We start from the raw sequence: 14,771 nt of genomic DNA, 5'->3' as shown, positions 1-14,771 counted from the left end.
AATATACCTATAAATGCATTTCTAGAGGCACAACACGACAACCCTAGTTCGTGTTTGTTCCTAAGATTTTAATGGCTTTATTATTTTGTTAAAATAATTAAACATACTTTGCAATAACGAAAATAAAAAATAAAAAAATACCAGAGAAACAAAATGTTTATTTTATTTTTATTTATTTATTTATATATATATAAAGTCATAATTCTCTATTCAAAATCAGGATATAACAATATGTTCAAAAAATAGCTTGTTTTTATACCTAGAACAAAATTCTGCTATAACCAATCAAAAACTAAAATATTCGAAATCAATGCATTATGAAATTATTACTAGATAGTTGTTACTAGATGCATAAAAATTCCTAAATATACGAAGCTTCCTGTTTCATGTTACAAACCCCATAGGTCAGTAGTATTCTACCTTATGAAAAGGTATTTGTACATAAGTTTTTTACAAACAGAATCCATTTTTGGTGAATCAGTGAAACTTTATAAAAATAAGTGTACATAATATTTTACACAGCTGTTATTATACATTTTAAAGATTATAAAAACAACGATTCAATTATTGTACAGGTAAGTTGCTTTTTATTTTTTTATACTTAGCGTCACGTGTTGAAGATTGGTATTCTGTAATAAGTACTAAGTTGTATGTAAACACGTTTTCAAAATGCGAATAAAAACACGTTTAATTCACATTTGCATAAGACATAAATGCACTACTAGTAAAGACGATTCGTTTCGTTTCAAACAATTTGTCAAGAAAAAGTTGATTTTACGAAATAAAAAGTCGGAAAATTGTAAGGTTAGTAGTAGTAATAGCGGTATAACCTCAAACCATGTGACTTCTAATATCAATGATCCTTTTTGCAAAGAAAGTAACTCGAATATCGACATTTTCTCATTTTCATCTAAAGACAAAACTGATACAAATATATCTAAAGAATTTTATGCAATAAATGAACCTAAATTGCCAGACAATTTCGAGCAAGCATTTCTATTTCCATTAAAGGATCAAAACTATTCATCACAAATTAAACATAGTAATAACAGTAACAAATATACAAAGAATATACAAGATAAAAATATAGAACAATCTGAAAATGATAATAAAAATGATAATATTAATAGTATTACTAGATTTAATGAAATCAATATGCAAATGCTTTCTAAGCCATTGCACGAGTACTTGTTTAATAAAAATGAGAAACATGTGCATCTTCCTCAAGATACAATAGATAGTATTAAAAAGAATTTACAAAAATATGGAATAAATACAGAAAATGTAAAACCAATACCGGACATCGATATAAGTTTACCTCCTTTAAAAGGAAAGGATTTAGAAGAACATTTTTATAATATTGCTATGGAACAAATAGCTCCTTACTTAAACATTGTGAATAAGATTATTACCGTTGTACCTGAAATGCCTTCAAAATGGTTGCTACAAAAAGGTTGGACCAGATATACAAGCGATGGTGCAGAATGCGTTAATTATCCTTTAGAAGAAGAAATGATTCTAGATGTAGAAGTCTGTATGAAAGAAGGTCCGTTACCTACCTTAGCTACAGCTGTTACCAATAAAGCATGGTATGGATGGGTTTCACCAATTTTAGTAGAGAATGTAGAAGGTAATTTTGGTAGTAATTATTTTACTCCGAACATGTTGATTCCTATAGAAAGCAATGCGGATGAATGTGGTATTAAATTAAATAATTATCATCAAAAACCTAAGATCATTATAGGCCATAATGTTTCATATGATAGAATGAAGATAAAAGAACAATATTGGTTGAATTCTACCGCAACACGTTTCATAGATACAATGTCAATGCATATATGTGTTAGCGGATTGAATAGTTATCAGAGAACTATTTTGAAAAGTGAACAATTAAATAAGTCTACTGAAAATTGGGTTAACTCTACTTCAACTAACAGTTTGAGCGAAGTGCATAAACTTTATTGCGGAGAAAATATCAGCAAAGAACAAAGAAATATATTTGTAGAAGGATCTTTGGATGATATAAGAGAACAATTTAATGATTTAATGTCTTATTGTGCTTCCGATGTACTGGCTACTTATAGGGTCTTCCATAAATTATTTCCAATTTTTCAAGAAAGATTTCCACACCCTGTTACTTTTGCTGGAATGTTAGAACTTGGCTGCGCATATCTTCCAGTGAATTCCAATTGGCAAAGATATTTGGAGGAAGCAGAATCTACTTACGAAGACTTGAATTATGAATCTAAAATTATACTCACTAAAAGAGCAGACACTGTTTGTAAATTAATGCATAATGAAAAATACAAAGAGAATTTATGGATGTGGGATCAGGATTGGAGTACTCAAAATATTAAGATGAAAAATTCTCTCTCTCAAAAAAAATTACAAGAATTAAAAGAGAAAGAGAATAATAATAAAGAAATTAAGTTTGTAAGTTCAGAGTCATATCTAACAGATGAAGAAGACGAAGATCCCTTACAAAAAGAATTTTCTTATCTAGAAGAAACGAAATACTTGTTACCAGCTAGAGTACCATATATGGCAGGGTATCCTTCTTGGTATAGAAAACTTTGTCCTAAGCATATTGATGAAAATTGGGAACCTGGACCACAACTTATAAGTACGTCTATGCAAATTACACCTAAACTTTTAAACTTAACATGGGAGAATTATCCTTTGCATTATATTAAGGAACATGGTTGGGGTATACTAGTACCATATAGCGATGATTTAGATGTTGAAACTAAATTACCTCTAAAACAACTATTAGAACAATGTCCTTTATCTAAGTCAACTAATTTTCAAGCTTCTACAAACGATACAATGTTAACATTAAATAAAGAAGTAGAGAAAGATCTTTACAAAGTAGAATTTTGGAGATATAAAAAAAGAGAGAAGGCAGATTATGATATAAAGTACAAAGGTTCTGGAATTTGGTGCGATGTTATTTTAGATAATAGTTGTTATTTTTTCAAATTACCACACAAAGATGGTATCAATTACAACGTCGGTAATCCTTTGGCTAAAGATTTTTTGAACAAATTTTCGGATAATATACTTGCTGGATTAGATTCGAGTGCTACACAAATTTTGAAAATAGCAAGAAAGCTATCTTATTGGAGAAACAACAGAGATAGGATAATGTCTCAAATGGTTGTCTGGTTTGAAAAGCATTGTTTGCCAAATAATTTAAAAAAACATAAGATACGGTATGGTGCAATAATTCCACAAGTAGTTGTATGTGGTACGTTAACAAGACGAGCAGTAGAACCAACGTGGATGACTGCCTCTAATGCACACGTTGAACGTATAGGCTCTGAATTACGATCTATGATACAAGCTCCACCAGGATATAACATCGTTGGTGCCGACGTCGACAGTCAGGAATTGTGGATTGCATCAATTATTGGAGATGCATATTATATGAAAGTACATGGAGCTACACCTTTTGGATGGATGACTTTAATAGGCAACAAATCAAATGGTACAGATATGCACAGTGTTACTGCAAAGGCTATTGGAATATCTAGAGATCATGCTAAAGTAATAAACTATGCTAGAATTTATGGTGCTGGGCAAAAGTTTGCTGAAAGATTATTAAAACAGTTTAATCCTACCATGGCTGAAAGCGAGGCTGTTTCTAAATCACGAAAAATGTTTGCTCTAACTAAAGGTAATAAGGTATACACATTGAAATCGGAATACATTAACGAGGATTTTGAAGATAAGAAATATTCAACATATGAAGCAATCAAACTAGCAAAAGCTTTTAATAAACCACTGAAGGAAATGTTTAACAAAAGCAAATGGATTGGTGGATCAGAATCAGCGATGTTTAATAGGCTTGAAGAAATAGCTTGTAGTTCTAATCCTGTAACACCATTTTTAAACTGTAGGCTTAGTCGAGCATTAGAAAATAATAACGAAGAAGAAAAATATCTGCCAACTAAAGTCAATTGGGTAGTACAAAGTGGTGCTGTTGATTTCCTCCATTTAATGTTGGTTTCAATGAGATGGCTAATGCAAGATAATGCAAGGTTTTGTCTTTCTTTTCACGACGAAGTAAGATATTTAGTTCCATCAAGGTACAAATACAATGCTGCTTTAGCAATGCACATAACGAATCTTATGACAAGATCTTTCTGTGCCTTAAGACTTGGTATGAATGATTTACCAATGTCAGTTGCTTTCTTTGCATCCGTAGAAGTAGATACAGTTCTTCGTAAAGAATCAAGTCAAGATTCAAAGACTCCATCTAATCCTCATGGGCTTGAAAGTGGATATGGTATTCCTATTGGAGAAAGTTTAGATATACACGCGGCATTGGAAAAATCTGGTAGATCTTTAGGATCGTGGCATCGAACGAAACGTGATAAAAAGAAAACGTGATTTGATTAAAAAAAAAATATATATATACCAAGCTTACTTATAATCATTTTACATTGCTACCTTTGATATTATTTCATTTAATTATAAAAAATAATATTTTAAGTTAATAATCGATTAAATCGTAGTATTAGCATTCAATTAAATCTTGAAGAAAAAAACTTTAATTTAATTATAATTTGTTTTGACATTATTACAGTCGTTATTCGTAAATTTTCTCATTGAAAATGTCTAAAGCAACAAAACGTAAACACGTTGTGAAAGAAGTGGAAGACTTTAGTTTTCCAACAGAATCTCAATTGATCGTCAAAGTTGTTGGATCGCGCGGCAATAATCTTCATGAGATTATAAACTCAGTTGGTGAACAATACCTCGTATCAATGCCAGTGAAATTTAGGCGACACATTTGGATTAAATCGGGAGACTTCGTATTAGTTGAACCGATTGCGGAAGGTGGTAAAGTTAAAGCAGAAATAGTCAAGATTTTAACACGAGTAAGTATTTTCATTGTAAATACATATGCGAATAATGTAATTAGTAACACGATATTATTACGTTTTTTTTTGTTTTTTCTATTTTTTAGGAACATATAAAATGGTACCGTGCACAGAAATGTTGGCCATTAGAATTTGATGAAATTAAGAATAAAAAGCAACCTATCAAAACAATAAAAAATAACAGCGACGACGAAGAAGAAGAAGAAGAAGATAACGATGACGATCTTTTTGTAAATACTAATAGGATAAGAACTAATGTTTCTGATACGTCGTCGAGTGATTCAGACACGAGTTCCGATGAATCTAATTAATAATTAATTTAAGATATTAAACCTCAAAAGTCTAAAACTTGTATATAAATTAAATGTATCATTGTTTATAGTGTTACCACCACCAAATCCAATGAATAAATTTCTTATTTTATTACAATAATATTATAAAAGTGCTAATAGTTGTGTGTTATGATACTTTAAAAAATTTTTCTACAAAAATGTAAATTTAAATATAAGATCATTATTTTGTCATAAAAGGTTCGAACAATTGATTTTACCGTATCTTCCTGCTATAATAATATTAGATTTAATATCATAATATTCGTTTAGAAACAAAAGTTGCATCATGAATATCTGACGTATCTACAGGATGTCTCACAAACTTAGACGACCAAACTGCAAGGATTTAATCTGGATCTAAAAAAAAAAAGAAGAAAAAGACAAAAAATATTCTGCAAGGTTTGTTAAAGAGTTATGAACGAATTTTCTATACGGAAAATATGTAACTACGCATTTTCCATTAAGTACATGGAAAGCCAACTATGTTTATCAGCTCTGCATAGATTAGATGTTTTTTTATCATACAGTAATATGTCATTTTCGTATCATTAATAAATCGTTTTATAAAATAATACGATCTAAGAAAAAAATTATAGCAGAAATTTGTATATACATTTTAAGATGTATTTTGTGCAATTAAAAAACACAAATGAAGAAAAACTTGGAATATTTTATGGATAACATTGCGTGCAGTTTCTTTCAAACGAAGTTTTATATTTATTATGTATTTACTTTTTTTCTTCTTCTTCTTTATTTCGTCTTTATCTCGAAATATTCCAAATTGTCTAAAATATTAAACAAATATTCATTATTTTTCTCACATGATGAGTGTAATCGTTATTCACATATTTCTAAAAGATTAATAATCATTTAATCTATGCGCAAAATCGTTAGATTACATAAATTATCATATACACTGGACAACCAGGTAATATAATCTTAATCGTCTTCTATAATATTAGATCGTTTGGAAAATAATTTCGTTATTATTTGCACACACACAAGTTAATCACATTTACCGATACTGAATTTTATTTAACAACTCGTGAAGTCGCTGAGAAATTAAATTTATCGAATTCGACCGTTCATGATCATTTGAAACGTCTAGATTTAATCTCAAAGCTCACTATAGGAAAATCTTCTATCATTTTCATAAAAAAGAAACCGAACTACTTTCCAAACAAACCCAATATAATTAAATATTTAAATATAATAATTTTGTTGTATTAAATAGCGTATTTGAAAAGAATTTAAAATAGAATTTATTATTATACGGTTATATTTTGATGAGACGATTTTTCATATGAAAATAAAATATTTCGTAAGCTTTAGAAATGACGGTAGTACAGATAAGACTATGATATATACTGTATAAGATACAGTGCATAAATTAATCTTAGAAAGTTAATGTTATTTCGAATGGGAAAAGTAGTAGGCATCTTTTATCATCGAAATTCATAGTGAGATACTTGATGACAACGAGTATTCAATGTTATCATTACCGATTATTAAAGTCAGTTAGTATGTTTCCGTCCGTTGAAGAAGATTAGTGTGAAAAGTTCTACGACGAATATTCGCAAAGGCAACACACAATCATCTACAACATTCTAATTGTTTGCAAACGAGACAATCATAACATTCATTCTTCGCATGAATCTATTTCTATCATTCTTACTAATTCACGCGAACGTGTTAAGCATATATTAAATAAAACAAACGGAGAAGAAAGTATTTAGTAAAGTTTGATCTATGGAAAAGGTTTAACGGAAAAATACAACAGAACTAATGAGTAAGAGGATCATTTTACCGGTAAAATGCGATTACTCGTCAGTCAAATTCTCGGCAAACGAAAAATCAATAAATGACATAAAGCGTAAGAGTTAAATGTGTGTAACAGAATAATGAGAATATTAGATATTTAAACCAGAATATTATATTTCCAATTCGATACGAATCTATTTTTGGATTTAGATCTACCGATTAAACGAGAACCTAATTGTTTTTTGCTTGTACGTATCATTTTTCATAATGAAAGATACAAGCTGCGTCAACTGACGTTCAATTTCAAAATAATTTAATTTCTTCTCAATACAATTAATTACAAGTTCGTTATTGTGATACTCGAAGAAAGTTATTCCCGACAAGATGGATTTTAATAAAATCATTGATAATGAAAATGATTTTTTGGACAAGGAGGATATGAAAAATATGACGGAATTCGAGTTTCTTAGAACAGTTTTAGGTCCTAAATTTCTTCCAATGAGTTTGGTATTACCTTTAACTACCGTTTATTTGGCGATCTTTGTGTCAGGAATTTTTGGTAATATAGCCACTTGCACGGTTATAGCCAAAAATTCATCGATGCAAACTTCTACAAATTATTATCTCTTCAATTTGGCTATTTCCGATTTGACTCTACTTATACTCGGTAAGCTTATTACGTATTTTAGGTACAACATAAAATATATTTGACGGTGCATTTAAAAAAAGAATTTTTTACGGTAACACAAGGCTAATGTTAATCTAAATAAATCGAATCAACGTATTAAATCTCTTCTAATAATAAATTCTATTTATTCTCCATCTTGATCTTTTTTTTTTTTTTTTTATTCATTTTACGTAAAACGGACGACGATATCTATCGTTTTGTTTTTAGTTGTTTTACTCTAATTAAGTAAAACATTTCGATGAAAGATAATTTCTGATTATCGATTAAGACAAGTTCGTGACTGAGATTAACTGATTGGATTTTTACGATCTTTGTATACTTTTTCAAATAATCTAAAGGGTAAAGATTACGATGACGCAAATGCACTTCATACAAATCTCATTTCTTTTATTGTTTTATTTTTATTGTCCTTTTTTTTCACAATATTGAAAAGAGAATGATGAATGCTTCGTTTAAAATGAAGATATTTTATAATCGAGATGTGTTAGATTTCAATACGCGATAAGTTTTCTTCTTCTAAAATGTGAAATGAAGATAAGAGTTTTAAATTAATCTTAGCTTTGTGTGTGCTTTGTACACTCGCGATTTTATCTCGTCTCTGTGTTTTATTTATCAATAGTAAGGTTGCTTCTATTTACGTCATTACGAGACACCTCAAATCTCTGTCAAACTTCTATCGCCGAATGAAAATTCAGCCTTTAACTTTGATACTGAATTTTTGCGTTAACAGTTGCTTGTTATTAAACGAAAAAGCATATATGTTTCATTATTTAATACAAAAAATTGGATTAAAAGTAACGACGAACAGATCAACTTTATAAAAAATTTCGATAAGAATATTTGTTTATAAAGTTGTAAAAAAGGATTATCAATATAATTTTGTTGCTACGCGTTAAGAAATATAATATAATGAGATTGATGTAGGAGATTTTTTATTATTTGATTATATTTTCTTGAAATTGTAATCCGTCAAGTTCAATAATATAAAAAAGAAGGTCTACGTGAAAGTTCGAAGGTATTACTTTATTTCATACGAAACGTGATCAAATAAAAAGTACAAAATATTCTCTATGTAGCATAACGTAAACTTTAACAATTTGTATTCTACTCACTTTTCGAAAAATCTTAACAAGAAGAATAAACTAAGAGAAATATAACGAGATAAAATAAGTAAACAACGAATATAATAGTTTTCACATTAATTATCAACTCATTCAAATGATTGTTCAAGTAACTTCATTTTATTCGAGATACGTTAATTAATTGTTTATCTTACCGCAAAAATCTGTCACCAATCTAAAGGGAGAACAAATCTGTTAATTGAACAAACGATAATGTAATCAAAACGTGACAAATTTCTTCCTATCCTTAATTGAATATCGATCAATAATGTATAATGTAAAATAAAATATTTAACGTTTGAATTATAAATCAGAACATTTATAGGTCTGCCAAATGAACTGAGTGTATTTTGGCAACAATACCCATGGACTTTAGGATTAACACTTTGCAAAATCAGAGCATACGTGTCCGAAATGTAATAGAAATGTTTTTCCACAATCTTTCATTTCCTCAACAATCCTTTTTCTAATCTTAGCTTGTGCATATTTTCTGCAGGTCTTCTTACGTATCAGTACTGACGATAGTAGCTTTCTCCATGGAAAGATATCTTGCCATTTGTCATCCCCTTCGAGTTTACACCATGAGTGGATTGAAAAGGCCAATACGTTTTATATTTGCTGCATGGTCTATCGCTTTAATATCAGCGTTACCGTTCGCAATTTATACTAAAGTCAACTTTGTCGAGTATCCTCCAGGTTAATAAAAAACAAAAAAAAAATAAAACAAAAAACTATAGCATTGATTATTATTAATCCGATGACATGACGTCTCGTATATCAATTTTATTAATTTTTTGTTCTTTCTTTCTTTTATGATACACATTTAAATACATATAATTATATATCTGATAGAAACTTATATATTATTCGATAATAATTTATTTGAATATTTTTATTTGTTTAGATTCAGGCAATTATTCCACCGAATCAGCGATTTGTGCTATACTCTCGACCAGTATGCCAAATTTTCCGCTTTACGAGATAAGTTGCATCGTATTTTTTTTCTTACCGATGCTCGTTATCCTCGTTGTTTACACGAGAATGGGATTCGAAATACATAGGAGTACGAGACGCGTAATAGGTCCGATCGTTCACAGTTCGATTCATGGAGAAACGCGACAGGTTCAATCAAGAAAATCAACCATCAGGATGTTAAGTACACCATGTCGTTCCTCATCTTATTATAAAATGATAAATTTGAATAAAGTATACGATAAACATATATATTATTATAATTAATAATAATAAATTATTGAATAATATAAAACATATATTATGCATATATTTGATTTCTTTGTTTAGGTGCTGTAGTCGTGATGTTCTTTTTATGCTGGGCACCTTTTCACGCACAAAGATTACTCTACGTTTATGCAAATGATTCAGATTATTATCCTGATTTGAACGAATGGCTTTATATATTGAGCGGATGTCTATATTATTTTAGTACCACGGTTAATCCGATTTTATATAATTTAATGAGCGTAAAATATAGGGATGCCTTTAAACAAACTATTTGTTGCAAAAAGAAAGTTAGAAAAAGTTTGACCATAACGGCACCACCCGATCTTTGTCGATGCGAATCTTACGAAGAAGCACATTTGCCACGTTTTATGTGCTCTATGAGGTTTGCTATGATTATTAAATAATATGAATTAATATTATTCAATTTGTTGATTTGATTTTTTTAGGTATACGTTCGGCCAAGCTAAAGAAGTATTTCGATTTACATCAAATCGAGATCGAGTTGCACGAAATAGAACTACGCGCGATCGTTATGGTGAAATTCAGAATAACACGAACAAGGATTCTTCCAAATCTTTTTTGAATAACAACGGACATCCTGTTGTTCAGGAACGAAGCAGTACAACATCGGAGAGTACAACGTCAAAAATGATTGTGAAAGAATCGATCTCAACAGCTAGTAGTTCCGTTTGATAAATACTACACGATCGTGTATTTTTCAATAATTCGATAATAGGAGATTTTATTATGAACTTACTGGATGAAAATAATTCGGTGCTAATTTTATTTATTCAATATTTTAAATATACGTTAAGATATGTTACCATTTGCTTTTTATTTTGATTCTTTGTACATTTTGTGTTAATAATTTACTGTTGGAAATATTTTTAAGTACAAAATTGAATCAGTATTACTTAACACGGAGGAAGTGTCATTTTTCTTTTATTTTATTTTATTTTATTCTTTTTTTTTAATTAAATCGATCATTAAAAAAAAAATAAAAAAAAACAAAACAAAACAAAGTCCTATTAAATATTTGTTTCAGTAAACATCGATAATAAGGAGAGAAGTAATTTCGATGGGATATATCCTTAGGAGTTTCTGCGAATCAATCATTTTAACGATAAATCACCAACAAGATTAATTACATTTTTTTTTTTCTACATTAATCTATCGAAATATCAAAGAAAGGAATCAAGATTGTTAGATACAATTATAATTTTATTTCTCTTTTCTTTCGCATAAAATTTCTTTTTATTTTTTATTCCGAATCATAGTAAATTAACTATATTTTATTTTTTCAAATATATTTGCATAAATTCGCAAAGTCGATGATTGATTTTGAATTAGAGCAAAGCGAAATCAGTGAACTTTAATTCGCTTACTCTCCCTTTTCACTCCCTCTCCTATTTCACTGTATTTGATACTATAACATATAGGGTTTCCCTATCAATACATATCCAAGTTTATCCATTATATACTAAATTACAAATCACATGAATATAACGCGACAAAGAACATTTAACACATATATTGAAATTCAAAGGTAGGACAACAAAAATATGTAAAATTCAATCCGCGAACGATTGATTCCTTTGTTTTCGAATGATTGATTTCTAATTTGGCTACAAATTTCAATGATAAAAGAATATTGGTCTCGATTTATTGTTAAATAAAACAAGAAAATAATACATTTTTTATTCATTTTTTTTATAAGATTCTAATGCAACAGAACGACATTTTTTGCCATTGTTATTTTTATAAATAGTCAACTTCATTGGTATCAATTTTTTATTAACTTCAAATCGTGTCATATTGGCATGTTTAAATTTTCTGTCAAAATGTTTAATTTAACCTAATCCATCTAACATATAATTGATTCAATCTGCCACACTTATTAATCATGCTATGAATCATTCGAATTAACATGAAGAAGAATTTTATTTGTTCTGTATTTTTATTCCTTTTTAAAGAAACTGTGAAATTAATCATAATCGAACCTATTCTGATCATTTTCAAATGTATCCTTCCGGATATTCTTTTGAGATTACGTAATAAACGTTCACCATTACCGGTAATAACAACATGCATCGTTAATAATTATATTATTTTTGAATAATATTACGCTGAATTTTAATTAGAAATAATTCAATTTTTTTTATTTACAAACGAAACAATGAATTTGAACAAAAATGAAGAAACTTTACGGTATTTCTACCTGATAAAATCATATTTCAAGTATTCCTCTCTCTCTCTTTATTTTTATTTTCCATATTGTTATATTGATTCAATTATATGATAACTAAATGAATGAAAAATTTATTTTTGTAATTTTCTGTGATTTCTTGAAAATCGATTTTTAATAAAAAAAAATGAAAAAAATACGTGCTATGGAATGTAAAAGATGGTGTTGTGCTTCAATTCAGTTGGTTGATACGACTGACGCGAGCAAAGCAACAATAATATTCGTTTTAAAAAAAAACATTATTCCTGCGTTTGATAACTCGCGTCAAAGAAGTATAAAAAAAACAAAACTGACAGAAAAGAAATGGTTCCAAATAAATCGACGTTCTCGAGAAAATCAATGTTCGTTGATTTATTGTAATTTTAACTGTATAACATCTAATTATAATAAACTTTGTAATTAGAAGTTACAAAAATCAATACGATTCCATTAATTGTCAAAGTTGTATATACCAGACCAACTAACCAGCTTATCTAAATTAGTAGTATCGTGCACGATTTAGGTGAACTACGAACGAAATTTGTCCAGAGAGATAAAGTTACTAAATTATTGCATAAATCGATATAACTTTGCTAACGTTTTAGAAATAAATAATTTTTTTCGATCATTGTGTGCTTCCATATCATTTCATTATGATTTTTTCGAATTGATCAATCATATTAGTGCTCTTTTATTTTTGTTTCCATTCAAATGCAGACAAAAATGTTGCTTTATGAAACAATTTTTTGTTTGTATCGATAATCACGTTACGCAAACTTAATTTTAAGCTTCTAACGTTAATAATTAAAATCGATTTTAAAACGATTATATTATTTTTACTTAAACAAAGAATAAATATATTGACAGAAGAAACAAAAAATTGGAATAATTGTAATTTACTACTAAGTTTAATTCTTAGGGAAGTTATTTTTTGGACAGGTTTAATTTAGATGAACAAATAAAGGAAGTCTCAAATAGAGACGAAACGTTCAACGGATAAATGTATTGTTCATCTAAATTAAACCTGTCTAAAAAATAACTTCCCTAAGAATTAAACTTAGTAATAATATTAAAAAATTTTGGATAAGAAAAAAAAAAATCTTTATTATATTAACATTGTAATTTACGTTGAAAAACTTTTGCAGCTTCTTTATTATGCTCTCGTGATTGGCACGGTAATCCTATTACTGGAATCTTATTCTCAAGTTTTTGAGCCACCATATCGAGGTGGTTATTTTAACGTTCATTGGTTTCAAGTTCATTCACCCAGCCATGCGATAAAAATGGCTATGGTTAACAGGGGAGAACAAATAAAATATCTTTACTACATTCCGTTTGTTTATTGTTCTCGAAAGGATGTGATACACTTTTTTCTGTATAAAATTAAAAATTTAAATGTAAATGAACTTTGATTAAGTCATACGAAAATAATTTTAACTTGAATAAAAGAAACAGATATTATTTATCGTTAATGAATTTTTTTATAACAACACATAACATAATAAATTGTATTTCATGATACGATGATGTAATTCGAATTATTAATGACACGGTTTGACGAAAACTGCATTGACAGTTAAGGCCATTTATGAACAAATTTCGGTTTCATATTTACAGATCTGATAGATGTAGTCACGTTTGCATTGTTTTCTTTTCTTTTCTTTTTGATCGAGAAATGAAACATCGATTTTAGAAAAAAAAATGTAATTTCCTTTTTTTTTTCAGGATTAATTTTACAAATGACAATTGTTTTTTAATGCGATTAAAGCTACCACCTGAAGGATGGTAGTAAATAACGCGTTAGCATCATCGAATACGTGAGGAAAATTGATTTCAACAGAGATTGCATCTAAGAATTACGCGAGAGTTAATCGATAATTTAATTAAACAGTCTTTGGTATTGAGGAAGTAGTAGAATCTGATAATCGATAGAAATAATTCATTATCCTGTGGTAAAAGTATTAGTAAATGTTAAATAATTAATTATTTCCGATATCTGGTTAATTATTCATATCTATTGTACGATTTATTTGTTTATTCATTATATTGAATTCAGTGTTGCGATTACACAAAATATAATGATGAAGTTCCAAATAAATGAGTACAACTTGTGATTAATTTTTGAAATTAATATAAACGAATTAAGGGATGAATAAACGATTTTTGATATAGGTAAAAGTATAAAAGATTAATTAAGGTAAAATGAGGATAAATATAGGATAGAAACCTTATGAATTTTGTAACTAGGGAAAGAAGGAAAGAACGAAGAATAAAATGAATGTTTGAAAAAAATTCTGCTAGATTCTTAAGAGGTTACATGGGTTTACATCGGGAAAAAATAGCATATTTTCAACAAATTTTTTTGTCTATATAAAAAATGGAATTTTTATTCAAACTTTTTGTAGTATTTAAGATACATATTCAAAGAACATTTTCTGAATTTTTGGTTAAAAAATATTTTAAACTCAGCCATTGCGACGTCATTTCCGGTGACCCCACCGAAAAAAAGTGTTCTCG

The 14,771-nt window shown here is 28.6% G+C and overlaps 3 protein-coding genes across 4 annotated transcripts; all 3 read left to right on the top strand.

The window, feature by feature from the left end:
- The first annotated feature begins 400 nt into the window (after positions 1-400).
- On the top strand, positions 401-5,318 carry LOC106789723 (probable RNA-binding protein EIF1AD). Of its 2 annotated transcripts, XM_014754184.1 has the most exons (3): positions 401-575; positions 4,589-4,883; positions 4,973-5,318. In XM_014754184.1, the coding sequence occupies exons 2-3, from the start codon at positions 4,617-4,619 to the stop codon at positions 5,195-5,197; spliced, it is 492 nt and encodes a 163-aa protein (XP_014609670.1). In that variant the 5' UTR covers positions 401-575; positions 4,589-4,616; the 3' UTR covers positions 5,198-5,318. The 2 variants fall into 2 exon arrangements, with proteins under 2 accessions (XP_014609670.1, XP_014609671.1); XM_014754185.1 differs by lacking the exon at positions 401-575 and having other exon boundaries at positions 4,508-4,883.
- On the top strand, positions 670-4,416 carry LOC106789718 (DNA polymerase subunit gamma-1, mitochondrial). The gene has a single exon (XM_014754176.1). The coding sequence runs from the start codon at positions 670-672 to the stop codon at positions 4,390-4,392; it is 3,723 nt and encodes a 1,240-aa protein (XP_014609662.1). The 3' UTR covers positions 4,393-4,416.
- Positions 5,319-7,420: 2,102 nt separating the features above from the next.
- LOC106789719 (neuropeptides capa receptor-like) lies at positions 7,421-10,924 on the top strand. The gene is made up of 6 exons (XM_014754177.1): positions 7,421-7,646; positions 9,114-9,204; positions 9,285-9,484; positions 9,693-9,944; positions 10,091-10,412; positions 10,477-10,924. Exons 1-6 carry the CDS (start codon positions 7,427-7,429, stop codon positions 10,721-10,723), a joined length of 1,332 nt encoding a protein of 443 aa, XP_014609663.1. The 5' UTR covers positions 7,421-7,426; the 3' UTR covers positions 10,724-10,924.
- Positions 10,925-14,771: the final 3,847 nt, after the last annotated feature.

Source organism: Polistes canadensis, unplaced genomic scaffold, assembly GCF_001313835.1.
Source record: "Polistes canadensis isolate GaletaPanama2010 unplaced genomic scaffold, ASM131383v1 scaffold_198, whole genome shotgun sequence".
NCBI classification, from domain to species: domain Eukaryota; kingdom Metazoa; phylum Arthropoda; class Insecta; order Hymenoptera; family Vespidae; genus Polistes; species Polistes canadensis.
This window is presented reverse-complemented; position numbering and strand designations above follow the sequence as displayed.

Bases quoted from the DNA above. Each gene is read 5' to 3' on its own strand.
- LOC106789723 (XM_014754184.1), top strand. From the start codon at position 4,617: ATGTCTAAAGCAACAAAACGTAAACACGTTGTGAAAGAAGTGGAAGAC. The intron at 4,884-4,972 runs GTAAGTATTTTC...TCTATTTTTTAG, and splicing joins TAGTCAAGATTTTAACACGA to GAACATATAAAATGGTACCG.
- LOC106789718 (XM_014754176.1), top strand. From the start codon at position 670: ATGCGAATAAAAACACGTTTAATTCACATTTGCATAAGACATAAATGC.
- LOC106789719 (XM_014754177.1), top strand. From the start codon at position 7,427: ATGACGGAATTCGAGTTTCTTAGAACAGTTTTAGGTCCTAAATTTCTT. The intron at 9,205-9,284 runs GTAATAGAAATG...TATTTTCTGCAG, and splicing joins AGAGCATACGTGTCCGAAAT to GTCTTCTTACGTATCAGTAC. The intron at 9,945-10,090 runs GTACACCATGTC...TTCTTTGTTTAG, and splicing joins ATCAACCATCAGGATGTTAA to GTGCTGTAGTCGTGATGTTC.